Source organism: Dermochelys coriacea, chromosome 1 (assembly GCF_009764565.3).
Source record: "Dermochelys coriacea isolate rDerCor1 chromosome 1, rDerCor1.pri.v4, whole genome shotgun sequence".
Taxonomy (NCBI): Eukaryota; Metazoa; Chordata; order Testudines; family Dermochelyidae; genus Dermochelys; species Dermochelys coriacea.
The window spans coordinates 207,602,362-207,627,860 of NC_050068.2; the positions used below are offsets into that span (position 1 = coordinate 207,602,362).

At 50.4% G+C, this 25,499-nt stretch overlaps 1 protein-coding gene across 6 annotated transcripts in view; it reads left to right on the plus strand.

Moving 5' to 3' along the window:
* SIDT1 (SID1 transmembrane family member 1) overlaps positions 1-25,499 on the plus strand; it is an 86,364-nt gene that overhangs the window by 53,439 nt on the left and 7,426 nt on the right. For 2 of the 6 annotated variants that reach the window (XM_043512897.1, XM_043512881.1), the window contains 16 exons: positions 456-527; positions 965-1,058; positions 2,506-2,549; positions 8,806-8,877; positions 10,476-10,624; positions 11,488-11,561; positions 12,644-12,710; positions 14,317-14,390; positions 15,180-15,303; positions 18,045-18,162; positions 18,880-19,016; positions 19,823-19,931; positions 20,439-20,453; positions 21,329-21,408; positions 22,749-22,795; positions 24,630-24,735. In XM_043512897.1, coding sequence (XP_043368832.1) covers positions 456-527; positions 965-1,058; positions 2,506-2,549; positions 8,806-8,877; positions 10,476-10,624; positions 11,488-11,561; positions 12,644-12,710; positions 14,317-14,390; positions 15,180-15,303; positions 18,045-18,162; positions 18,880-19,016; positions 19,823-19,931; positions 20,439-20,453; positions 21,329-21,408; positions 22,749-22,795; positions 24,630-24,735 — 1,382 coding nt within the window. The remainder of the gene's footprint in view (positions 1-455; positions 528-964; positions 1,059-2,505; positions 2,550-8,805; positions 8,878-10,475; positions 10,625-11,487; positions 11,562-12,643; positions 12,711-14,316; positions 14,391-15,179; positions 15,304-18,044; positions 18,163-18,879; positions 19,017-19,822; positions 19,932-20,438; positions 20,454-21,328; positions 21,409-22,748; positions 22,796-24,629; positions 24,736-25,499) is intronic. The other 4 variants (XM_038399206.2, XM_043512888.1, XM_038399227.2 and 1 more) reach the window with 4 other exon arrangements.

Consider the following 25,499-nt stretch of genomic DNA (forward strand, 5'->3'; position numbering starts at 1 on the left):
GATACAGGACAAGTCTTGCAGCGTGAGATCTTTAACAAGCGAGCCCCCTTGATCGCCTCTCCACAGATATCAGCGTCTCCTGGTGCATTCTACAGGCAGCTTTGCAGACCAATTGCAGACTGAGAGCGAAATCCCATGGCTTATAAGCGGGGGGGAAGGGGGCCTGGTGATGAAATACACTTTGGGCTCAGCCACCTGAAGCATCACAGGTTTCTAGCGTCAAGATGTAGGATCGAGCAAGAGCCTTGGGAAGACTTTCCCAGCTGTGCCTGTGGCTTCACCACAAATGGTGACATGTGGCTGTTCACAATACGATTGTGCCAGGATTCTAGCCTCATGCAAATGGAAATGGGTACATCCAATAACAGTGCTGGGTCCGGGCTACTTCTCAGGTGAACGAATCCCAGCAGTGTTAAATAATGTGTTTCTGATCCAGTGCACCTTGCCTCTTACAGGAAAGGGCAACCACACATGGAACCTACAACGAACGAAGAGCCTTCAAGTGACCATTGTACCCTCTATTAAAGGTTAATGTCTCTCTGAGGTATGGTCCAGTATTGCTGGGGAGCTCCAAGGTGCTCCACTCTGGGCTTCCGTTTCCAGGAGGTGTGGTAGGGAATAGTACAGGGCACTCAATGTGTGGGAGCTCCCAGCTAATTCAATCCCAGCAGGAGGCATAGCAAGGACTGGTATAGGGGTGTCTGAGGGAATGTTCTTAACTATTCCAGCACCAGCTTTTTCCGGCAGGGAAGAAATGCCATCTAGGAGGGGGATGGTGGCACTTGCAATGACTGGAGTCCATGCAGACTGGGGCACTGGCACTGGGAGACACCCCCCCCACCCCGCCAGCTATTTCAGTCAGTCTCTACCAGCAGGAGGCCCTGTAGCGAGCAGGGCAGAGATGCTAGCTGCGAGGGGACTGTTTTCCTGTAAGCTGACCCTCCTCCCGTTCCTCCTTCCCCAGAGTCTGACTACGTGCAAGCCATGCTCTTCAGCTTTCTGAGCTTCCTTTCCTTCTACCTGGGCTCACTGATCATCGCGTTTGTGCACTACATCAGGTGGGTGAAGCAGCTGGACAATGACTACGTTCAGGCTACACCTGTGGCTTTTTCTTCCTCTGCTGAAATGCCCCACCCTGCAGTGAGCCAGGTGTCCGAGACCAGCAGGCTAAGGGAGTTCCTGGTCACCCAGTGGGCCCTTCTGTGGGGGAGGAATGGGGGGGGTGTTTGGCACCCTATGCCCCAGCCCGCAGAGAGAAAAGCAAGTGCCATGGCACTAGAGACACCAGGCATCTGCTGCATGTGTGTGGGTTGGTACTTACTCTGCCTGCACTCTATTGTGGGGCAAAGAAGAAATGTGACATAACCAGGACAGAGTAGAGGCCTCTAGGGCACCAGAGAGGCAAGGAACCTGTTAAATTGCCAGGCCAAGCCCCGCTCACAGCTCAGCAATGCCTTGATTCCCCACTCCCCTGAGCTCCTGCCCTGCACTGAGGGGAGAGGCCCTGCCTTTGAGATGGCACCAGATGCTTCTTCCTGCTGCAGGTTGCTGTTGGAGAAAGGTCAAAGCTTCCTGCAGCCCTCCTCAGCCAACCCAACGGTCGCTTTTTCCTCCCCTTTTTCTGCTGCTTGCTGGCAGTGGGATGAGAAGCTGTGGGCTACATTTCCTTTGAGTGGCTGGTGTGTAGCCCTCATCCCTGCCAGCCCCTGCAGCCCTCAGGGGCAAGTGAGGCAGCAGGAGGGGTGTTGCTACCCTACAAGAGCTCCCAGCAGTGAGACTCCTTGTGCCAGTTGCCCCAGCAGCAAGTGGCGTGATTGTAAAGCAGTGCTGGACAAGGAACCCTGGTGTGTCAGCAGTTACGCAAGCTGCCGGCTCAAGCAGTGATTCAAGTGAAGCGTATCTTCTGTTCCAGGATATAAGGGCTCAGCAAGGAGGAATCTTTCTCCCTGCCCCATGCCAAGCATTGCACAATTGGCCAGGTGCATTGGGGGTTGGTTGTATCTTCCTCTCAAGTTCCAGGTGCTGGCCACTGCCAGAAAACAGGATGAGCTCTCTGGATCCTGTCCAGTAACTTCCATGAACCCTACCTCCTGTGTACTACACTGATTCAGGTCCCTTGCAAGCCATAGGGGTTCCAGAGTGTGGGAAGCTGGGCTGTGGAAAGCAGATAAGTGGGTTTTCCCAGTACACAGGACCGAGGGTAGGGTGTGCCATATTAGATCGCATCACTGGTCATGCCTCTGACTGTGGCCAGTACTGATGCATCAGAGGAAAGTGAACCCTTTTCTCAATTGGATCTGTCTGATTAGGCATTGCTGGAAGTGTAGATCTAGATAGCAGGAGACTGGGGTTTGCATTTCCCAGCCCTGAACAGTTGTTTGTTTTCTAAAGCATTATGCAGTGCTGCTGTCTTGCTTTTGAGATGATACTGTAAAGGCTGGCCTAGTGGCAGAAATCTGGAGGGTTTGTTGAGTTTTCAGGAGTACTGTCTGTGCTTGTTTTCAGGATTCGGAGAAAGACGTCAGCTGGGCGATATAGTCCTGATGATGGTAAGCCTCTCACAAACTGCTACAGCGTCAAGGGGTAGAGAATGCCGCAACGCCCTCTGCCCATGCAAAACAGAAGCTTTTCCCTGCTACCTTCAGTGAATTTCAAACCTCTCCTTGTCCACTCACCCCAGGATCTTTTTTTTAATTGTGCATTTTAGTGCTGGAGTCCCCTGTTGAGCTATATAACCTTGCTCTGGACAAACCAGTTCGAGGGAAGTTAATTTCTCATGAGACACACAAAGGGCATTCCATCCACGGGGCTGATGCTGGAGGAGGGGTGGGGCACTTAGTGCTGTTCGATGGTTTTGTGAGGCGGACCCATTTTAAACAAAGGAAGCTAGAGTCAGCAGGAGCTCTATTGATTTGTGTTTTACAGATTTGGATTATTAAAATGCACAAAATGCAGATTAACATTCATAACTCCCTAGCTGAGTCACCTGTTCCTTTCTAAACAAGTATATTCAGTTGCTCATACTAGCCTCAGGAATGTTTCTTTTGGACTGAAATGTGCCCTGCCCAATCTAAGCTTTGGGTCAATTTTTTTTTAAAAGGTAGGGTTTATAGAGTTCAAGGAGCAAATGACTAATTCAGTTAGCACGACTATTACATCTTGTTTACTTTACATGGCACCCACATTTCAACATGCTCCAGATTTGTATGTTGTCAAAGCATGATTGCATCGTTGAGGTCATTAGGGGAAGATTGTGGTTTTGGCAGGTGAGTATAGGGTAGGGTAGGGTGACCAGATAGCAAGGGTGAAAAATCTGTACCCTTTTTATGGGGGGCGGGAGCAGGGTATAGTTGTGTATATAAGACAAAGCCCCTAATAGTGGGAGGTCTGGTCACTCTAGCATAGGGGGCAGTTGGGGTTTCTGGTTCTTGGAGAGGTATGAAAGGCTATGTCTGAATGTTTAGTGCCTAGGAGGAAGTTGAAGCGTTAGTCATAGGGGAGAATGCATCTCCACCCCTAGGAGGGGAAAGAATTACATTTTGACAGTGGGAGGAGCTTGAATATCTAGCTTCCCACCCCAGCAACCAGCTACCCCACTTTCCCCTGCTCTAATATTTACCACTGGCTAAGCACAGTCATGTAAGTGGAAGTTTTTATACTAGAATGAAATAGTAAACAACAATGTAAATTGGCATTATTAGGGATTTGAGTTAATTATTCAGTTTAGATGAATGAGGGCAATTCACTTCTCAGAGCTAACAGTTCAGGCTGATGGCTGACTGCATGCGGCATTGCTTTAACTCTGGTCCTGTTTGGAAGGTTTTCTCTTCACAACCATGAGAGTGGGAAATATAATGTGGTAAATGAGAACTTGGGTTCTAAAGCTCAGTTCTGTGGCAGGGGGTAGCTTCTGCTGCAATATGGTAGAACATATGGGGGGACTCATTATAAGTCACTGAAACCAGGAGTCGAGAATAAAAGTGCCCATATCCAGGTGGAATTCAGGGAGGCAGAATGGAATCCGTCCAGGGCCTGAGAGGGGATATCCAGATGGTTGCAGAAGGGAACTTTTTCTGAGCACAAGAAGCCAGGACCTCAGCAGGGTGAAAGGGCATCTTCCAAGAAGGTGAAGCCTGGGGCAATATTTCCTTGTGCTCCCTGTGCTGGAGCCAGATTTCTAGAGACCGATTATCTGTTCCAGAGGACGGAGATGCTCAGAGCATCTGATACAAAACCACCTTTGTACAGGAGAGGAAAGACCAATGCTGCTCCAGATGTTTCCAGCAAGGCCACGGGCTACAGAAGCTGCCCTTAGCCTAAAGGTGGAAGTTTGAGACTGGGCTTCCTGGGAGAGAGAATCAGCTGGATAAAAGACTGCGATCAGACACGCCCTCAGCCTCACTCAGCCATTTGGTGTGCGTGCGCGCTCGTGCTTGTGCTCTCTCTCTCTCTCTCTCTCTCTCTCTCTCTCTCTCTCTCTCTCTCTCCCCCCTATTATGGGAACTGCCCTTCTCGGTTCTCTCATCCATAGGTTTTCTCCTCCACCCTGGATGACTTGCCCTCCCCTGTTACTCCACTTCACTTCACCTCACCTCAAATGCCCAGCACTACCTGCCCCTCTCCCATTGCCACTCCCCTACCCCTGCTCAGCCTCCCCACACCCCTTTTCTGCTCCCCTTTCCTCCATGTTGCTCCCCTCTGCAGCGTAGTCTGGAGGAATGAACACAGGAGTGGGAGCCTGGAGGTCCCAAGTTCTCAGCATGGCTCTTCAACTGACTCACTGCACGGCTTCAGGCAAGTCGCTTCATCCCTCTGTGCATTTCCCCATCTAGGTTTCCTTGTGCCTCTCAGGGCTGTGAACACTTCAAAATGCTACATAAATGTTAAGTATTCCTGTCCCTCCCTCCCTCCCTCCATCTGGAATACCCTGACTCCACTCAGCTCCCCTTGTAATATCCAGTTCCCCACTCTGGCCCCCTGTCATTCACCCCTCTCCTTGCCTGCCCTCAGTTGCCTCCACCCCTTGGAATTTCCCATGATTCTCTTTTGCCTGCTCCTGTCTCTTGCTCCTCAGAATACACCCTACTCCTCTTTCTCTCCCTCCCTCTGGACTAGCCCTTGCCCATCCATCTCCCCTCCTGAGAATGCCACGTATCCCTGTTCACACTACTTGTCTCTCCTGTCACCCCTCTCTCCTCCCAATCTCTTGAATATCCTGCTACCTTGTCTGTCCTTGTTCCCCTTTCCCTTGTATTCTACATTGCCTTCCTTCTGAGCTGGGCTTTATCCTTGGGCCCCTCCTCCCTCTCAGACTTTGTGACAGGATAGAGCAACTGGTTCCTCCAGCTCTCTTCTTCAACAAAGTGCACCACACCCAACAAAGCAAACACTTCCCCACAGAGCAAACTGGCATCTCCAGAACTGACTCACATCTGCTCCAGGAAGTGGGGCTGAAATAGGTGGGTGAATTTACAGCAGCACTGTCTGCTTATCTCTCTCCTGCCTGGAGGTGCCCCACTCTATCCCACTCTCACAAAGATTCGCTGCCTTGTACAATCAGTATCGGGTACCATCAACGAGACATGGGAAGTGCGAAGCTCAAAGCACAGTCTAAACTTAGAGAGGAGTGATCCCATGTGACTGAGGAGAGACTGGAGTGGAAAGTGCCTGTGTCTCAGTGCCCCAGATAAGAGGGAGTGCAAGAAAGATACTTCCTCAAGCAATCGGGAGCCGCAAAAGATGTCCACTCAAAAAGCGAAGAAGACAAACTGTTCCCATCTGTGGAGAAAGCACAGATATCTCACTAGGTGGCAGATCAGGAATGGTCAGGGGCAGGGGTGGCAGGTTTGTAGAAAACTTGGTGGTGCCCAGAACCTGCCCCCCACCTGCCTAAGGCTCTGGGAGGGAGTTTGGGTGGGGGGAGGAGGTCTGGGGTGCAGGCCGTGGGCTGGGGATTGGGGTGCAGGATGCAGGCTCTGGGAGGGAGTTTGGGTGCAGGCTCCGGGCTGGGGCAGGGGGCGGGGGTGCAGGAGGGGGTGCAGGAGGGGGTGAGGGGTGCAGGCTCTGGGGTGGGGGTATAAGGGGGTGAGGGGTTCAGGCTCTGGGATGGAGTTTGGGGGTTGGAGGGGGTGCAGAGGGAGGGGTTGCAGGCTCTGGGAGGGAGTTTGGGGTAGGAGGGGGTGTGGGAAGGGGGAGGGGGTGCAGGCTCTGGGAGGGAGTTTGGGGATAGGAGGAGGTGCAGGGGTGAGGGCTGTGGGGCTGAGGATGAGAGGTTTGGGGTGTGAAGGGGGCTCAGGGCTGGGACAGAGAATTAGGGTGCAGGGGATGAGGGGTTTGGGGCATTGGAGAGACTTAAGGCTAGGGCAGAAGGGCAGGGTAAGGGCAGCCTGCCCTGCCATTAGTGAATGGGGGGCACTAGGACCCTGCCGCAGCAGTTGATGCGGGGAGCTGGCAGAGGAGAGGGGGGTGCGGAGGTGTGTGCGGGGGCAGCAAGTGGGGGCTGGGGGACACTCGTGGGAGGTGCGGGGGGGGGGGGAGTGGCAGGCGGGGCCGGAGGAGAGACCCGGCCCCAAACATTGGTGGAGCCCGACCCCCGGGCCCTGAATATTGCTGGAGCCCGGGCACCACGAGTGTATATAACTCGCTGCCCCTGGACAGGGGATCAACCCCCAAATGCAGTGCCTGGCCATATCCTGGACAGAATCATACCTACCTGTGACAAATACTGTAACAGCCTGTTTAAAACTCTGGCAATCAGGCTATTATAATAACTTGTTGCACCAGTCAAGTGTCATAGAGCGGAAGGTTTTCTTGTGCCTATGCATATGCACTCCTGCACAGACGTACACCGTGCACTATTCTCTCTTGCACATGCCATCTGCGCTGCATGGACCATTTCAGAAATTCATCCAAGCTGGACAGTGTTCCAGAAAATGGCAAAGTGCCAGCTCCCAGCCACAGCTTAATGGACAAAAGTTAGTGTGTCAGTGGAGAGTAATGAACTGGGTCCAGGCAAAGTGAGATCTTTGGATGGTGTAGAGCCTGGGAGGACATGGCTTTCTCTGTCTGTCACTGTTCGAAATCATGGAAACAAGTAGCCAGAAGTGAGCATGCTTTTTTAATCTCCTTCCGCTGAAGCCTTAGGGATGGCCACGACTGGAGATGGGACATTGGGCAGAGGTGGCAACAATTATTCTATCTCTCTCTGGGCTGGGCTGGCTGCTTCTTGCTCACATGCTCAGAGTCTAACTGGTCCCCTATGTGGGGTCGGGATGAAATTTCCCCCCAGGTCAGATTGGCAGGGATGTTTTTGCCTTCCTCTGCAGTGTAAGGGTGGGTCACTTGCCAGGTTGTCTGGATATATCTCATTTGATCATTTTCCTGCCATTGCAGGCACCTCAGGTGATGGTGCACCTTGGTCCCTTCTATTCTCTGCCTGTGGCTCATAGTAGTCTAGTCTTCTGTAGTATTTTGGTCTCATTTCAGGTGTTGGGTTTAGTGGTTGGGCGCTGGGTGGTGTTGGTGGCCTGTGACATACAGGAGGTCACTACTACATCATTTGGTGGTCATGCTTCCTCCTGGCCTTAAACTCTGACTGTAGGACATGTTTCAGGCCCTCATACACTATGGTAGAAAAACCTAGCTAGGTTTTCAAGAAGACATCCAGCACCTAGACTTGCCAGTACAAGGAGCAATAGCCCTTTGCCGCCCCTATCAACCTGAAGACAGGCCGTGTGCCTGTAAATCTAGCAAAGGTATCTGGAGAGAACCTGGTGACTCTGCATTAGGATAAAATGTATCAGCTTTGCACACTGGTTGTCCAAAGAATGGGTGTGACTGTCCTGACTGGACTCGTTCAGTTTGACTTTGCTGTGTGTAATTTGGTGCTGCAGCCCATGTGTGGCTTCACTGGGTCGTTTCAGCTGCATAATGTGTTGCCCTCAACACATTATCCAAAAGAGATGAGTGAGGGGCGAAAAAAGTTCACAATCTAGGCTTGTACTTGTCGCTGCTCCTTCCTTCATGATTTAGAGCCTCACAGATTTTCTTGCTTAAGTTTTCCTCTGCCCCTTGCTAATACCGTCAGTCTTGGGTTGTCCCTCCCTTTTTTTTTTTTTTGCTGGACAGCTTTGATAATGTGTTTCAGGAAGACCTGGAGAGCGAAGTCAGTTGAGGCTGTTATCTGAAGGGCGGCTCCTCCTGCCTCAACTCGGTGTGCGTGGGTGGATTCTGAGTCTTAGAAAGCTGTCCCAGTGCTAATGATGGGAGACCATTGCCATCTTTGCTGGGAGCAGCCTTGCTTTCACCTAACGTGGCTAAAAGAACATGGAGGGCTGAGGGCATGTGTGGCTTTTCCGGTGATAGTCATGGGAATTAGCTGCCATTTTAGGTAAGGGCAAAACATTGAGACTGAAGGCAGAAATTCATGATTGCCATTGAGAACACCCCAAATCTCATGAGACTCATGCAAAAATTGCAGGAGTTGGCAATGCTGGAATATGGAGGGAACAGAGGAGGGGCCTGGGCTTTGCCACACTTCTGACTGGGGTTGAGTGGAATGAAGGGCAGGGGTTTGTGGTTTATGATGCCCCCTCTGGGGAGGGCAGGGGGATAAAAGGGGGCTATGGTTTGTCATGTGTCCTGTGGGCAGGGAAGGAGGCCTGTGCTTTACAGTAAACAGGACAGGGATGTAGGGTGGGTTGGGGGCTCCTCTATGCACTGGGGATCCTCCTCTACCAAGTCTCTCTCTCTCCTTTTTAAAATGGGGTCTGAGCAGATCAAAGGCTCTGTTTGTGTCCGTTGCAGGATCCGGGACTGTGGCTACCTCGCATCCCATCACAACTGGCACCCCCGAGGGAAGCAGCTACGGAGCTATCGGTATGGAACGCTTGGGAACCTGAGCATCTGGCACCTCCTGGCACCTGGGCTGCCTGGACAGCTGCTTCTGGGGGAAGGAGCCAGTCTGGTAGAAGGCCACCACCTCTGCCATGGCCTCAAGATGTCTTATTGTCTGCAGAGGAGTCTCTGTCCCACTGGCTGCCTGCAGATTCAGAGACTGGGGCCACATAACCCCACTGCTTGTGGGGAAGGGGAGGTGCACAGAGCAATGAGTGGGTTGAGGGGGGGAAGTCCATGGCTTTAGGCAGCTCCTCTTCCCCAAGGGTTGTTTTCCCTGTGTTTTTTGCACCATCAAGGCCTCAGGGGGCTGGGCTGTGAGTTCCTTCCTGCTGAGCCTGCCCATGTTGCCCTGGTGGGGAGAGTGCTCACCAAATGCCATACTGCCCTCTCCAAGAATGCCCAGGCTTTGCAGTTCTGGGACCAAGACACAGGGGCCTGGGTCTCCTGAATGGTGTAGATCAGGTCCAGGGGACCTACAAGCCTGGGGGTTTTGAACAGATGTTGGGGAAGAGAGTGGCTCTGTTTTCACGCAGCAGTGTGGAATTTTTAATTCCTGCTCCGGGAGATTAATGTGATTGCTACCCTGGTTCATTCCTGCACTAAGGACACTCTAGCCCTAAAATAGTACCCAGATTCCAGCCGGCAGGTGTGAGATATCTGCTGGGAAAGAAAGTCAGAACCAGGTGCTTATCCAGTGCAGGGAATAACATAAAGGTTTGGGAAGTGGCGTAGAGTCGGGGCTTTCTTCTGGCATATATTCTGACCCAGATCTAACTCCAGATCCATCATGAAAGACTCCCTGCTCAAGCAGGTTTTTTTTCTGCCTTTAAGAATATCTGGAAAATTTAAAAGGGCCCCTTAAGACTCCCAAACAAGTGAGTGAGCTGACATCACTCTCCCCTGCCTCTTCAACCACCACAATCCACATGCTTGATCCACACTGCTGCCCTGAGCCTACGTGGGCAAAGAGCTGGCTCACAACCTGGGCAAACACAACACAAGATACAGGTGAGTCCAGCTGGTCCCCAAGCTGGTGATGCTGTTCATGGGACTATTCATGTTCCCATCTGCTTCAAGAAACACGTGGGGGCCGGGGTCTGACTCTCTCTCCTTGTTGGAGGATTTCATTTTCTTCTCTTTTGTTTTAAAACTTCTTCTTTTAAAAAGGCTTGACATACAAACTCTATCTGCAGGGCAGTACTCAGAGGCCATTGCTAACACCAGACAGAATGCCGCAGCCTTTACTGACTAGTACATCTCACATTCATGATCTCACAGGAGCCCGGCTAGTTAGAGGTAGTAAACATTATGGAAATGTAAGAGAGAGAGAGAGAGCGGAGAAAATGCTAGGAAGAGCAGAGGTGTGGACTATGAGTGTGAAATGCTGAGTGTTCCTGTAGCCTAGATCAGAATTTTGTGGGAATTCCCAGATAGGGCAACAGCCATCTACCAATCTATTCCTTGGTCTGTGTATGCTGCGTTCCGCCATCAGAAGCTCCTGGTATAGTGAATCTCCCTTGTTTCTTTGTACAAAGGGATTTACCCTTTACCATGAACCCTTCCTTCCTCATTTCCAGATGAGTCAAGCTCCAGTGGCGGCCGGCAGTTATCGTCCCCGGAGCGAGGGCCCCCACATGGTTCCGACACGGACAGCTCTGTGGAGGAGGAGAGCGATTTTGACACCATGCCCGAAATTGAAAGCGATAAGAATGTCATCCGGACTAAGGTATGGCTGGTGCTGCGTCCTTGTGCTAAGCACTGTGTGGTGGGGTCAGCTTTGTGATTCCAGCTATTATTGCTGGTCACCATCTCTCCTTTTAACTCTGCTCTTTCAAGGGCAGATTAATGGCCTTCATCTGATTAATGTATTTAATAATCCTCCAATGCCCAGAAAGTTTTCCCAGAGCACTGATAGGAAACCAGTGCTATTAAAGGCTAAAATGAACATCATTGTTTAGGAAACTGGAGAGATGCTGCTTTGGTGAAGGATGGTGCAACCTAGAAGGTTGGAAAACAAATGAAGGGGCTGAAGTGATGGTGGAAGAAAGCAAGCAGCTGGTGGTGGATACTGAGACCTTAGGAGGGCCATAGCCATAGAGAATGGGGATGGGGAACACCAGCAGGGGATGCAGAAAAGACAAGGAGTCAAGTGACTGATATCTTGGATCAAGAACCTATGTACCATCTCTTAGAAGCTGCCTTCTCTTCTTGTCCCCAGTACTTACGATGGGTCAAATTAATCTCTGGGGCAACTCTGTGAGTACATCCATTATTACAGCAGGGACGAATTGACCCATGATGTGTCTCCATACAGAACTTGGTTTGAATGGTGTCTTACTGGAAAGTAATTCTACTAATAGCAATTTTTAAAGTTCTATGTTTTGTCATCTTCGTTCCAGAGAGAATTTTTGGACTTTTATTCAGGGCTGTTCTGGGCTGTCTTCCACAGAGAATTGCAAGAGTTACTGTAGGGAAAGGACAAGCTTTTCCCATCCACTTGGATCATCAAAATGCATTCAAGCTTTCTAAAGGTTTCCTTCTCCTTCATGAATTCCCCTTTTCTCTCACCTGTATTGTGTTATATTGCAGATGTTCCTCTATCTGTCAGACTTGTCCAGGAAGGATCGGAGAATTGTCAGCAAAAAGTACAACATTTATTTCTGGTAAGTAGAGGACAGACAGATGAGCTCCGGTCCCCAGATGTGGGCCGTTAAATTGAGTTCCCAGATCCCTCATTTGGGGGCCCTCTTAGAGGCACACACATACTTTTTAGGAACCACTCTAAGCTTCCAGCTATAGTACTAGTCACTCAGATGTGTATATATACACATTTGGAGTGTGTGGTGTGCGTGGGCATGTGCACATGTATGTAGGAGTGACTACAAGGGCTTGTGACCATTTGTATGCATGGATTGCTGAGCACATTCATGCTGTGAATGGGACCTTTCATCTTTGCTTCATTGCATCACACCAAATTTCACCTACTAACATAAGTATTTGCGGGGGGAATAAGTGACTGTGGCCCAGACCCTGCAGCTCCACATGCCTAACCTTCTGCCAGTGGCCATTTATGCCTGCCCCTAAGACCTGAAATGGATATATATTTTAAAGGGCTGTTGGCTGGGGATTAGTTGAACAGCAGCAGAGGAGCTGGCTTGGTGAGAGGACAGTGTAACTATTGGCTGTGGTGCACACTTTGATGTTGAGACATGTGGTAGAAACGCTTCTTTCTGTTGGTGAGTTATGCCTCAGCTCCAGGAACAGCTGCAGGGTTGGGGGAAGGGGTTGGTTAAGAGCCCTGGGAGAATATGGACCATGAGGTCAGGCACTCTCAGTGAGCACTGTGGGTCTTCTTCCTGAATGCTTTAAAGGGGTACAGAGCAACCACTTGCCTACATGCCTCTGTGGAAAATAACAGTGTGACAGCTTTGGCTTCCTCCATTGCCTTGCACCCAGGAATCTGTTATTCCTCCTGCTCCTCTGGGAGGTAGGTGTATTGTTATCCCCATTTTACATATGGGGGGTACACAGCAAGCCAGGGGTAGATCTGGGGAAAGAACTCGGGAGTTCTGACTCCCAGTCCACTGCTCTCCCCACCAGACACCACACGTCCCTTAAAGGGAAAGAGCCAGTAAGAGGCTGGGGGAAACTGGGTGGCAAGCCCATAAGTAGAGCCCAGACTCTGTTCTCGTGCATGCGGATGGCTAGGTTGCTGTGGTAACTGCTGCGCTCTCCCCCTCTGCAGGAACATTACCACAATCGCTGTGTTCTATGCACTGCCTGTGATCCAGCTGGTCATCACATACCAAACGGTGAGTGCTCCCTGGCTTTGCCCTGGGCTTGGCCCTCGGCTGTTCTTCCCCTAATGGTCTCTGAGGTTGGCAATGCGAGTAATCCCAGAATCAAGCACAGTCTGGGGTATGGGTTGAATGCTTCTAACTGCTGTCATTTGCGATCCCTATGGTGCTTCCTGCATCTAGCCAGTTCAAATCCACTATGAGCTCCTGGCAGAACATCCACCTCCTGGCAGGGCACCTGAAATGCCACATTCACATGTCAGCATTGCAAATGGTGAACTCAGCAAGTCTTCTAGCCCCACCAGCACGAGCCTCTGGTTGGTTGGTTGGTTGGTTTGTTTTGAGGGGGACAGGGATCCCTGTTATGGGCCAAATCCTGTTTGTATCAGTCCTTACTTAGGCACTGTATTATCTTAGCTGGCCCTCACCATGACATTTGAGTGCCTCCTAATGCTATGAAGTGCCTACACAGATCTATGTCTCTCTCTCTCTCCCTGTTCGTCTCAGTGTTCTCGTGTGCACATGCGCACATGCTCGCTTGCTCGCTCGCGCTCTCTCTCTCTCATGGGTGGCACGTGAGCATCCCCTTTGAGGAGGCTAGCCCCGCCCCTCTCTCCTGGTGGCCAGAGGAGCCGCCCGCCAGCCCCAGCACTGGGTCACCTGCTGGCCTCCAGCTGGAGCTGAGCTCCCGCTGGCTTGGTGGAGTGTGGGCAGGGCCAGGGCTTGGCTTAGGGGAGGCTTAGCCTCCTCTGGCCTATTATACCTGCCGCTCATTCTTATTCTCTCTCTCTCTCTCTCTCTCTCTCTCTCTCTCTGTGGTATTGTGGAATTGGTGAGAAAAGTGTGTTTTGCACTGAGGTTCATTGTCGCCATCCTGACATCTTCCAGGAGCCACTTCCAGCTTTGTTGGCTAGTCACTGAGAAAGCTCCATCTCTTGTGCACGTCTGAGCCTTGGTCTTGAGGCTGACCCATTCCTTTGTTCCAGTGATTGGGCGAAGCAGTCCTGGTTTGCTCCCCCAAGTATATTTTGGATCCAGAACACAGCCGTACCTGTGTCCAAACTTACCTGCCATATGGCCCAAAGTGCATAAACCAGGCAAATTAAAAACAATAAAGGAAAGTAAATGCTATAGACTGGAAGCGTGAATTCAGCAGATGACTCCCGAGGCCCTTTCTGATGCATGGGCTGGCAGCTGAAGCTGTGCTAGTGAGGGATGGAAACCCTTGGGCAGCTCCCTCCTGTGGTCAGAAAGGCGCAGACACGTCTGTGTTACAGCCCTGGCTCTTTAAAATTCATCCTGTGTTTCTTTAAAAGAAGACACACGTCCAGCAGGACAAGAGGGGTTTTCAAGAGCCAGGCCTGTGTGTGTGTTGTAAGTGCCTTGAATTCTGTCTCAAGGCTTCAATGTGACAGGGACGCTCAGTGGATTGTTAACTGTGAGTGGATTGTGACGGGCAGTTTTCTGGGCACAACACTAGGCTAGGTTGCAGCCAGTGGTGATTGGATTCTGCTGTGAAATGTTAATTCTATGCTGATCGGGTTCACTTTGCCCTACTCCTCAGCTTGTGCACACTGCACTTCACCCCAGCTCTAACACCCGTTCCCCTTCCACTCTGCAGGTGGTGAATGTAACTGGTAACCAGGATATCTGCTACTATAACTTCCTCTGTGCTCATCCTCTGGGGGTCCTGAGGTGAGTGAACCCTTTGTATCCATTCACCGGCTGGCTCACTTAGACTTAAGATTCATCCTCTTGGTGGTGCATGCTGGAAGGGCGTTGCCTTTCTTTAATACCCTTTCAGAGAGGGTCAGGGAAGGCAAGATTTTGTACCTGCCAAGCTTATAAAGTCAGTGTGAGGTCACCGTACGTTCAGGGATGGGACTGGAGCCCCTCTGTGCAGTTGCTGGGGTAGCTTTCCACTGAGTTGTATGAGAGAGATACCCAGGGAAAATGTAGTGTGGGGCACCAAGGCAAACCCACCAAATCGCAGCCAAGTTCATTTTTCAGACCTTTTCACATACACGCATGTGAGCAGTGACTGTACGAAGGAGTCCAGGTCAGACCTTTCATCCAGAGAAATGATCCATTTCAAATAGCAGTGCAGAAGGGCTCTGAGGGTTAGGAGTCCAGCATTGAGCCAGGCTGAATCTGCTGTTCCTGGGTGTTGCTGCATGTTCAGCATGTAAAATCAACCTGTTTGTAGAGCTCTGCCGAATCCTTTGACTGCTGTGGGGCGGGAGCCTTTGGCCTGCAGAACCAAACCTTTACCCTTAGCTTAGTTTAATTTGGATGATGTTCTGTGGCCAGGGGAGCAGGCCAGGGGATCACAAATGGGTGTTTCTGGCATTTAATATCAATGGATTTACTGCCGGGGTGGATCAGCTTGGGTGTGGGAAGATGTCCTCTGGGATGTTTAAAATATGTATTCTTGCCCCACAAATCCCTTAACTCTCTCTCGGGGGGGACTCCTCTTCCCCGCAGCGCTTTCAACAATGTCCTGAGCAACGTGGGCCACGTGCTGCTGGGCTTTCTCTTCCTGCTGATCGTGTTTCGCAGAGACATTCTCCACCGCCATTCACTGGAAGCCAAAGACATCTACACGCTGGTACGGAACATGCCCCCGCTCAGCCCCTGCAGCAAGCGGAGAGAGCCCTGTGATTGGACTCCTCGCTGGGTCTGCATGGACAGAGGACAGTAAACCCCAGGGAAGGAAAGTGGGTAGGGTCGTTGGGCAGGAATCTGTTCTAGTTAGCACCCTGGGGGCAGTGAGAGGAGGGGTGCTTGAGGGATAGTCCCCGGACAAAGACCTAGCTTTGGATTTGTAATGTGGCCATTATCGCATGGCGTCTGGGTGCCAAACACGTCCAGCATTAATGCAGCATGAATGAGAGCCTGCTCTCGGCTCTGCCAAACGGACTGAGGAGTTCTGAGCCATCAGCTTTGGATGAAGAACCTCTCCTGTTTATCACAGGGCATTTTTAATTTTTTTTAGAAGTCCAGAACATCCCCTGAGAAGAGCACAAAGCCACAGGGGGAGACTCGAACCTCTCCACTCTTTTGTAAGGAGGTGGAGACAAGTCCATTTTATTCCACAGGAACTTGGCTGGCTCTGTTTAAGCTGCACTGAACAGGAAGCTTATTTTAACCATAGATCTAGGAACCTTTAGTCTTCCAGCCAGTGCTTAATTTGTGCCCAGGCTGAGCCCCAGGAACTCTAGGCTTGGCTTAGAATCATAGACTATCAGGGTTGGAAGGGACCTCAGGAGGTCATCTAGTCCCACCCCCTGCTCAAAGCAGGACCAACACCAACTAAATCATCCCAGCCAGGGCTTTGTCAAGCCAGGCCTTAAAAACCTCTAAGGATGGAGAGTCTACCACCTCCCTGGGTAGTCCATTCCAGTGCTTCACCACCCTCCTAATGAAATAGTGTTTCCTAATATCCAACCTAGACCTCCCCCACTGCAACTTGAGACCATTGCTTTTTGTTCTGTCATCTGCCACCACTGAGAACAGCCGAGCTCCATCCTCTTTGGAACCCCCCTTCGGGTAGTTGAAAGCAGCTATCAAATCCCCCCTCACTCTTCTCTTCTGCAGACTACATAATCCCAGTTCCCTCAGCCTCTCCTCGTAAGTCATGTGCCCAGCCTCCTAATCATTTTTGTTGCCCTCCGCTGGACTCTCTCCAATTTTTCCACATCCCTTCTGTAGTGGGGGGACCAAAACTGGATGCAGTACTCCAGGTGAGGCCTCACCAGTACCAAATAGAGGGCAATAATCACTTTCCTCGATCTGCTGGCAGTGCTCCTACTAATACAGCCCAATATGCTGTTGGCCTTCTTGGCAACAAGGGCACACTGCTGACTCATATCCAGCTTCTCATCCACTGTAATCCCCAGGTCCTTTTCTGCAGAACTTCTGCTTAGCCAGTCAATTCCCAGCCTGTAGCGGTGCATGGGATTCTTCCTTCCTAAGTGCAGGACTCTTCACTTTTCCTTGTTGAACCTCAGCAGATTTCTTTTGGCCAATTTGTCTAGGTCACTCTGGACCCTATCCCTATCCCTACCCTCCAGCGTATCTACCTCTCCCCCCAGCTTAGTGTCATCTGCGAACTTGCTGAGGGTGCAAATCATCCTGTCATCCAGATCATTAATGAAGATGTTGAACAAAAACGGCCCCAGGACCGACCCCTGAGGCACTCTGCTTGATACCAGCTGTCAACTAGACATTGAGCTGTTGATCACTACCCGTTGAGCCGGACAAAATAGCCAGCTTTCTATCCACCTTATAGTCCATTCATCCAGCCCATACTTCTTTAACTTGCTGGCAAGAATACTGTGGGAGACCGTATCAAAAGCTTTGCTAAAGTCAAGATATATCACATCCACCGCTTTCCCCTCATCCACAGAGCCAGTTTTCTCCTCATAGAAGGCAATCAGGTCGGTCATGCATGACTTGCCCTTGGTAAATCCATGTTGACTGTTCCTGATCACCTTCCTCTCCTCCAAGGGCTTCAAAATGGATTCCTTGGGGACCTGCTCCATGATTTTGCTGTTCACAGCCCTGGCACCTCTGAGTTTGCCGCTTCAGTTATGAATGTGTTTTTAAAAAAAAAAAAAAAAAAAAGCTTGAGGCCCAGCACCTCTTTACTTACACATTAAGCACTGGTCTCAGCTCTGGTCTGATCAGATCTCACAACAAAGAGGGGTTGTGTCTATCCAGTATGTGCATGGGTGACATTAGAGGCTGCAAGTCCTGGTGGCAATAGCATTGCTGATTCAGTAGGTGGCGCTGTTCCCCCAATTCAGTTCTAAACAAGTAACCCGGTATGGTAGGGATCCGTGTTCCTGGACTTTCAATGGAGACCCAAACTGGTCCTGGCAAAGATCTCTTCTCAGAAGGGCTGGGGGGCTCAATTCCCCACGGCCGTGCACCGGTGTTCTCATTTGCATTTGTGGAAAACGGGTGTAAAATGCTACTTTTCTGACGTGATAGTGCCTTACATCCGTGGTGTGCTCCCTTTGCCCAGGTGTAAATCGCCACACAAGGGGCAGGGGAGTGGGGAATCTGGGCTGGGGTTTTTCGGTGTCAGTTTACTGACGAATTTCCCCGTGGTCAGCTACATTCTGCCCTCTCAACCCTCCCTACAGTTCCATCTAGCTGGTTCTTAGACTGCTAAGTAGCATGGCAGTGTGCTGTTGTGTGCCATAGACACCCCAAAGGTGGCTACCCTTCGTTGGAATGTGAGTGTGTATAAAATGTAGCTTGAGCTCCATAGGAGTGTAAGCTCTGACTAGTGAGGATATGACACTGTGTCCCTTGTGTTCTCCCTCCTCCTCCTCCTTCCAGGAGTATGGAATCCCCAAACACTTTGGTCTTTTCTATGCCATGGGCATTGCTTTGATGATGGAAGGGGTTCTCAGTGCTTGTTACCATGTCTGCCCCAACTACTCTAATTTCCAGTTTGGTAAGTGGAGAACTCCAGCCAACAGAGAAACTTACGGGGAAGGAGGGCTCAGGTTTCACCCGTTCAGGTTTGAAGCAGATCAGCCAAGTGGAACTTAGGCATCCCCCAGGATGCTAGGCCTGCAGACCTCTTCGAAGCTTGCCCACATGTTGGGTGTGCAGGGACCAGTTAGTGAATGTTGTGGTTTTTGTACTCCAGTTGATGATACACTGTCCAGGTGACTGTGTTAGCACTTTGCTGGCAAGAACCATGATTCCCCTCAATTCTGGCATTCAGTGTTCAAAGGTAGAGTAGACAAGGCCTAAATTGTTTGCCTCTGAGGCCCTGACAGCTCCTAATTTCCCCCCCCAGAAGATTCAATGGCCCATATATCTAACATGTGGACCTCAGCCCCATCAGGCTGGAAACTGTCTCCCTGTAGGTCAGTTTACCTGTTCCCAGCAATAATCCCATGTGGCCCTGTGTTGCGCTGGCATATTCCAAGCACTTAATTCTCATTCTGCATTGCTTCACAGCACCCAGGGAGCTCACAGTGCAAATTGGAGAACGGCTGGAGCAAATTGACATAGCTCTAGGGAGCTATACCTGCCAGCCAAGGGTCTGGCCCGTGGGCTCAGCCCTGATTTACAGACACACTCTGAAAAGCCATCCCAGTCCCCTGGGCAGTGAATAAGGAAAAACCCTGTCTTCATTCTCTCTGTTCTCTTCCTTTCACAGACACCTCCTTCATGTACATGATTGCAGGACTCTGCATGCTCAAGCTCTACCAGACTCGCCACCCTGACATCAATGCCAGTGCTTACTCTGCTTATGCCTCCTTTGCCATGGTCATTTGCCTGGCTGTCCTTGGAGTGGTATGGCTCTCTCCTACCCACCCTGCTCTCCGGGAAGGAAAAGCACTGACCCAATGGAGAAAAAATACAGGGGGCGGGGAGCATAGGGTAGTGGGGCCTGCAAAGTCTGATGGCCCCTGGGTGAGCGTGACCAATACCGCAGGGCCTTGGCTCTCATTTTATCTTTGAGAAGTCATGGAAGACGGGAGAGATTCCAGACAATTGGCACTATATTTTCCCTTTTCCAGCCTATAAAAAGGGAAATAAGGACAACCTGGGGAATTATGGAGCAGTCAGCTTAATTTCTATACCCGGAAAGACCATAGAGTAAATAATTAAGCAATCAGTTTGCAAACACCTAGAAGATAATGAGGTGATAAGTAACAGTCGGCATGGATTTGTCAAGAACAAACCATGCCAGACGAACCTGATAGCTTTCTTTGACAGGGTAACAAGCCTTGTGGATAGGGGGGAAGCAGGAGACCTAGTATAGCTTAACTTTAGTAAAGCTTTTGATACTGTCTCGCATGACCTTCTCATAAACAAACTAGGGAAATGCAACCTAGATGGAGCTACTATAAGATGGGTGCAGCACCCTTTTATTCAGGTTGGGCTTGTGAGTGCTCAGCACCTCTGGAGAACCAGCTCACATTTATTTAGGTACTAAATATGGATTTAGGAATCTGACCTTAGGTTGAATGTTTTGGCCCTACCCATTCGCAGGGTTTGTATTTGGCAAGTGTTTCTGATAGCTGGGGGAGGAGTTGGGGGCTGAACAATGGGCGGCGGAGCCTGAGAACCCACCATTTTTTCTGGTTTGCTCCCAGGTGTTCGGAAAGAATGATGTGTGGTTTTGGGTCATCTTCTCAATCATCCACATTGTGGCTTCGCTGGCTCTCAGCACCCAGATCTACTACATGGGCCGCTTCAAAATAGGTAAGCCTGGTGGCTTCGGAGAAATGGGCTTTTTGCCCCAGGTGCTCACGTGCCTCTCACTCCCCACCCTGAATTGGGGCACAAGAATTAGTAACCACGGCAGCCTATGCCACCTCTGCAAAGTCAGTCTTCCTGCCAGCGCCTGTGCTCCAGGCCCAGGGGTATGCCACTCTTCTAACGCTGTCTTCCTGTTCTGAGACCTCTGCTGCCTGGCACTGGGAGAGCCCAGCACAATGACCCACTTTGTGGAACTCCAACTACAGGGCTCCTAAGCATGCTGTCACAGGGACTCTCTGCCCAGAGTGTTTCTCTCTATTATGTGTCGCCCAAAGGTGGTGCTGTACCTGGGAGCACTACAGTATTCCTGTAGCGGTTAAACCACCCAGCGCTCAGAGAGGCAGCTGTGAGGCATCTGCTCTCCTACCTAGATGTGCAGGCCCCACACAGCTGTTGCGCTCCACTCACAAACCTCTTTCTCCTTTTTCTTCTGCTGCCCCTTGGTCTCAGATGTCCCTGACACAGGTAACCAGCAGCTCCCTTTCTTCCCTGTTTGGATTGAGTGAGCAGCAATGGAGTAAATGTATGGGGAATGTATGTTCCTTGAGCCTGCTGTGTGGGTTCTTTAGGAGTCAAATCAGTGGCAGGGTATGGGCCATGGGAAGTGCACACGGCAGCAGAACCACATCTGTTCCACTGCAGAAAGGTGCCTGCGGTTGGAGCAGGCATGCAGAAGGACTCCAATCTTGGCGCTCTGGACTCCATCGGTTCCACACACGTCTCTGAAGGGGATGGGCCTATGAGAATGTGGAACTGTCCGCCACAAACCCTCCAGTCGGGGCAGTGCAGTAGTTTCAGGGGCTGGAGGAGGAGCTGTCCTGCAGCCTGAGGGAAGGATTCCAGCCCCTTCAACACCCTGCAGCCATTTTCTCTGTGGGTGGGACTGGATGAATATCTCCCTAGCTGAAAATTCCTTGGAGAAGGGAAGTGTGGAGATTGCTTGGCCTTTCCCCATGCCTCAGCACATGCTCCTGCCTCCCTCTGAGGATCAGCCACAGAGTATGCCAGGTACATGTTAGGGGGACTCTTGGACAAGGCCAAGGGGTGATAGGTGGGTGTTGAAACTCTGCATGGCCAAATGCCATTAAGCTGTCAGCTGTCTGTATTCCAGTGTCCCCTTGTGGCATTGACACCCCCTGCACTGTGAATCGTGAGCTGCTGCACTAATCATTTGCTTCCCAAAGGGAAGGCAAAGCAATCCGGCTTGGTGGGTGTCGGCTCCCCACTTGCATGCCCTCCTCAGTTAGTGTCAGCCTGCTCCCTGGGTAGCGATACTGTCTCGCTGCCCTGTCAGGGCTACTCGGCTGTATACATTGGCTTTCCTGTTCTCTTATCTCTGGCAGACTTTGGGATTTTCCGCCGGGTGGCGATGGTGTTGTACACGGACTGTATCCAGCAGTGCAGCCGGCCAACGTACATGGTAGGTGGTTTCCCGGGCCCCAGCCCATCCTGGGCAGTTGCTCAGTTGCCAGCTAGGGAGTGGTTAAAGCTGTGCAGAGCATGTGTAGGCAGCATATGTGGCTCTTCAAATGAGTGGACAAAGAAATCTTATTTTGAAAACCCTCTCCAACAAAAATAAAGCTTCTGTCCTTGGTCTGGAATTCCACACACTTTTTTGTCTTGGGCTGGAGGATGCTTTTGTGGGGAGTTTGAGGTGAATTGGTCAAGGAAGGGGGATACTTTTCTTGGTGGATTTTTAAAAAAATCTATCATTTGGAAAATGTTAGCATAGGGAGGTCAGCACTGCATTCCGAACAGTTGCTGTCCTACAGCCTTACCCTGGTTGTGGCTTTAGCTGTAGAGCTACAGCTGCTATTATTCCTGCTTCACCCTGGGGCTGATAGGGTTTTGCAGACAAAACCAAGATGTGGTTGTTACCCAAGTCCCTTAAACTCACTTCTTGTCAGAGGCTGTTCAGCACTGACTACAGCCTGGTGCCTCATGTGCTTTATGGGCTGAACCGTTCCTGTCTGTCCCGAGTGACTGAATTTTCAAGCAGCTAGGCTCCACACACCCCATCTGTTTCTTTTTTAAAAGAGGCTTCTTTTACTTCTCAGACTGAATTTCCCAAGCAGTGTACGACCACGGGGATCTTAAGAAAACCCTGTTAATTAGGTATAGAAATTCAGACCTACAACACCAGAACAAGTTGAATGTGATGAAAACAGGTCTAGGCTCAAAGGGACATCTTCCACTTAAAAAGCCTGCAAAGTTTCTCACCCGTTATAGTTGCTCTAGTTAGTTACAAGAACTACCTAAGCTCACTGTAACTGAAAATGTTGGGGAGAAGGGGGAGTTCTCTTATGTGTTTGACAGCGCTTTGTGCTTAATCATTTTCCCTGTTTCCCTTGTGTAGTCAGTTCCTTTCTGTGTGAGATTATTATTATTTATTATTATTTTTAAGAAATAGGAAAAATACTATTTGTAAAACCACAAAAACTGACCAGGGGATTCAGAGGCTGGTGTATTACCAGAAACATCTTGGAACTCCTTTTTTGGAACAGATTAGATTTCCACTCCGCAATATCCCTTTAAAATCCATAAAATTGAAGCGATTTGTTTTCCTAGCACAAATGTTCACCAAAAAAAAAGGATTTGACACTCACACATTCATGTATATGTGAGAGGCAAATTTTAAATCTGTGAGAGTCTCTTGAACTGCCGTGACAAACTTCTCTGCCTGCACTCTTCACCACATTTTATATAGCATTGGTGAAGACTGAACATTCCTCATCTGTGATTATTGTGCCTTCTCCCCAGGACAGAATGGTGCTGCTTATTGTTGGAAACCTGGTCAACTGGTCCTTGTAAGTAGTAGTGGGGTGTGCGCATGTTTCAGCATTGTTTGTTGTAGGTGGCTGGAATGGGGGTAGAAATGTAGTGGTCAGTGTGTGGGAGTCTTTCAGATCCTTCTGTTGGATTTCAGCAACCCTAAAGTGGAGGTGAGTTCCAGGCTTTACAGAGCTGAAACCAGGGGCATGATCCTGTTAAAGCTGAGAAGCTAAAATGGGTCAGGCCTGCTCAATATGTACGTGGAAGACCTCTAGCAAAATGGACTGCAGTGTTGGTGGTTTTGTAGGTGGCACTTGTCCGTCCCCTCTGGTAGGGCCTGCTGTTCATGGGGAAGCCTACCCAAGCGAGCTTGAAACCAGCGAGTGTGGCTAAGAACAGCAGTGGAGACGGTGCAGCACAGGGTTCAGCGAAGGTAATAAAAGGCCCAGGGTATGTACTCGGCTCGCTAGACCTCACTGTGTGGCTGTCACTGCTGTTGTCACCCATGCTAACTGGATTCAAGCTTGCTAGCCTCTGAACTGCTTGTGCTGTGTTGATGCGCCCTGAGTCAGGATTCGTCCAGTGCCCTGCCATGCTGTTAGACCATGTTGCTAGAGGGACCTGTTCTTGGATGAGATGTAAAATCAAAATCCTGGCCTCTTATTAAAGTTTCCTTGATGCCTTTTCCCAAGAAAATTCCTTGTTAAAACCTAGTTTGGGTGATTGCATTGTGCCTCCTTATATCCACCCAGCAGAATTCTTCATTTTCTATCCTGTCTTAATTTCCTCCAACAGCCAGGATCACCAAAACGCATTCTGCTCCAGCCACTCCCCTGCACCAGGGGTAGGGCAGGAACAGCTGGCGTAGCTTTGACATAGCTGTGGATCTCACTATATGGAGGGTGCTGCTGCTTTAAGGCAGCTTTCCAGGAATGTTGTGCCCCTGGAGTGGTTCAGAAGAGACGACCACATGGCTAAAGATCTGGCCCTGTGATTGCTGAAATGAAACCACCTCTGGCTGCTTAACAGTCCACAACCACCCAGGAAAAGGAGCGAAGAAGAATCCCAAATTCAACTGAAAAACGAAGGAGGAATTTAGGCTGTCGGAATGTAAACGTCTCAGCTGGAATGTAGCCCTTAGCTTATGCTCCTAGTCAATGTCCAGTGTAATATTAACAGATAGTCTGTGTGCTCTGTTGTTTGTGTGGATTGGATCTTCCAAACAGCCGCATGCCACAGGGAGATGTGACTGCAAAAGACAAGAAGTTGGCAGGGGCTCTGGGGCAGGTGCAGGCCCTGAAACTACTTGAATGCCTTTATTTAAAACTGACTAGAGATTTCAAGCTCACTGTGAAGTGGATCCAGCTAGCAGATATCCCCTGCTGCCCAGTAGGGCCAGGGAGAAAAGGGGTCCTGCAAGCCAGTAAGAGGGGCAGCAGGGGGCGCTCTAGTTATTTCCTCTCAGCCTCTCACCTGCCCACTCACAGGTCCTGAATACTGAGCAGAAAAGACAAAAATAGTGTCAACTAAGATGGGAAACCACAGAAGTGAGGGCAGGAGCGTGATATATGGGTTGGCTGCGTGGGGGTGGGGAGAGGGCGGGCTAGGACTCCTGGGTTCTGTTCTTAACTCTTCCACTGGCTCCCTGTGGCAAATCACTTTCCCCCACCCCGCCTTGGTTTCTCATGTGTGAAATAGGACCTAGAGTATTTACCTGCCACCCAGAGGGCTGTGAGGCCAAACCGGTGTCCGTCAAGTGTCCTGTGATAGACACGAGCAGTGTGTGATTGACACATTCTGGAGTCTCCTTCCCCAGCATGGGTGAAGAAGTTGGTTAATGTGTCTGTCTCTGTCCCTCCCTTCTCTCAGTGCTGTCTTTGGACTGGTGTATCGGCCAAGGGACTTTGCCTCCTACATGCTGGGGATCTTTATCTGTAACCTACTGCTGTATCTGGCCTTTTACATCATCATGAAGGTAAAGGAGGCAGCTTGTTTGCCCTTCTCAGCCCTTATTTCCTCTGCCTTCCCAATGGGGGAACGAAGGCCTTTCGTGCAGCAGTTCCTTGTGTCTCCACCACTCCTGCAGTGCAGTGTGAAGGGGGGGCTGTCCGCCCATTGTCTGCGCCCCTCGCTGCCCCCTCTGATTGCAGTGTCAGCTCCCGCTGGGGACTTGCTAATTCTGCAGCATGGGGGACCTTGGTGTTAGGGGTTTGGGGGAAGCCCATTGGCGATGCATGATCAGCTGTGTGTTTTTTTTTTTTTTTTTTTTTACTTTACAGAAACCATGTGGGGCAGCCACACATCAGTCCACTTTACACTATGGGGGCACCAGTGCATTCTGGGACTCCAGAGCACCTATCCCCTAGGTAGCACGGTTGCTGGGAGCAGGGGTTTCTGGGTAATTTCCACACAGGATGCCCTGCACTTAGGGATGTATTCGGAGGATAGGTTGAGCTGTTATAGAGGCAACACTTGTGATTGCCCTGCCGAGGAGCCATCGCAGGCAGCCCATCTTGGGTGTCTCAAACCAAGCTTGTAAAACTCCTGGGCTGGCATCGGCAAGAGGATGCAGGGCTTTGTTTAGCATTGCAAGCCTGCCAGACGTTGCTTGTTATGTCTATTTGCAAAGTGCAGACCAGGCCTTAGATTCTCCTAAAAGGAGCAATAAATGAAGCCAGAGCTTTCAGAAAGCTGAAGAAGCAGATGATTTTCTGATCCAAAGTTGAGAATAATGGATGC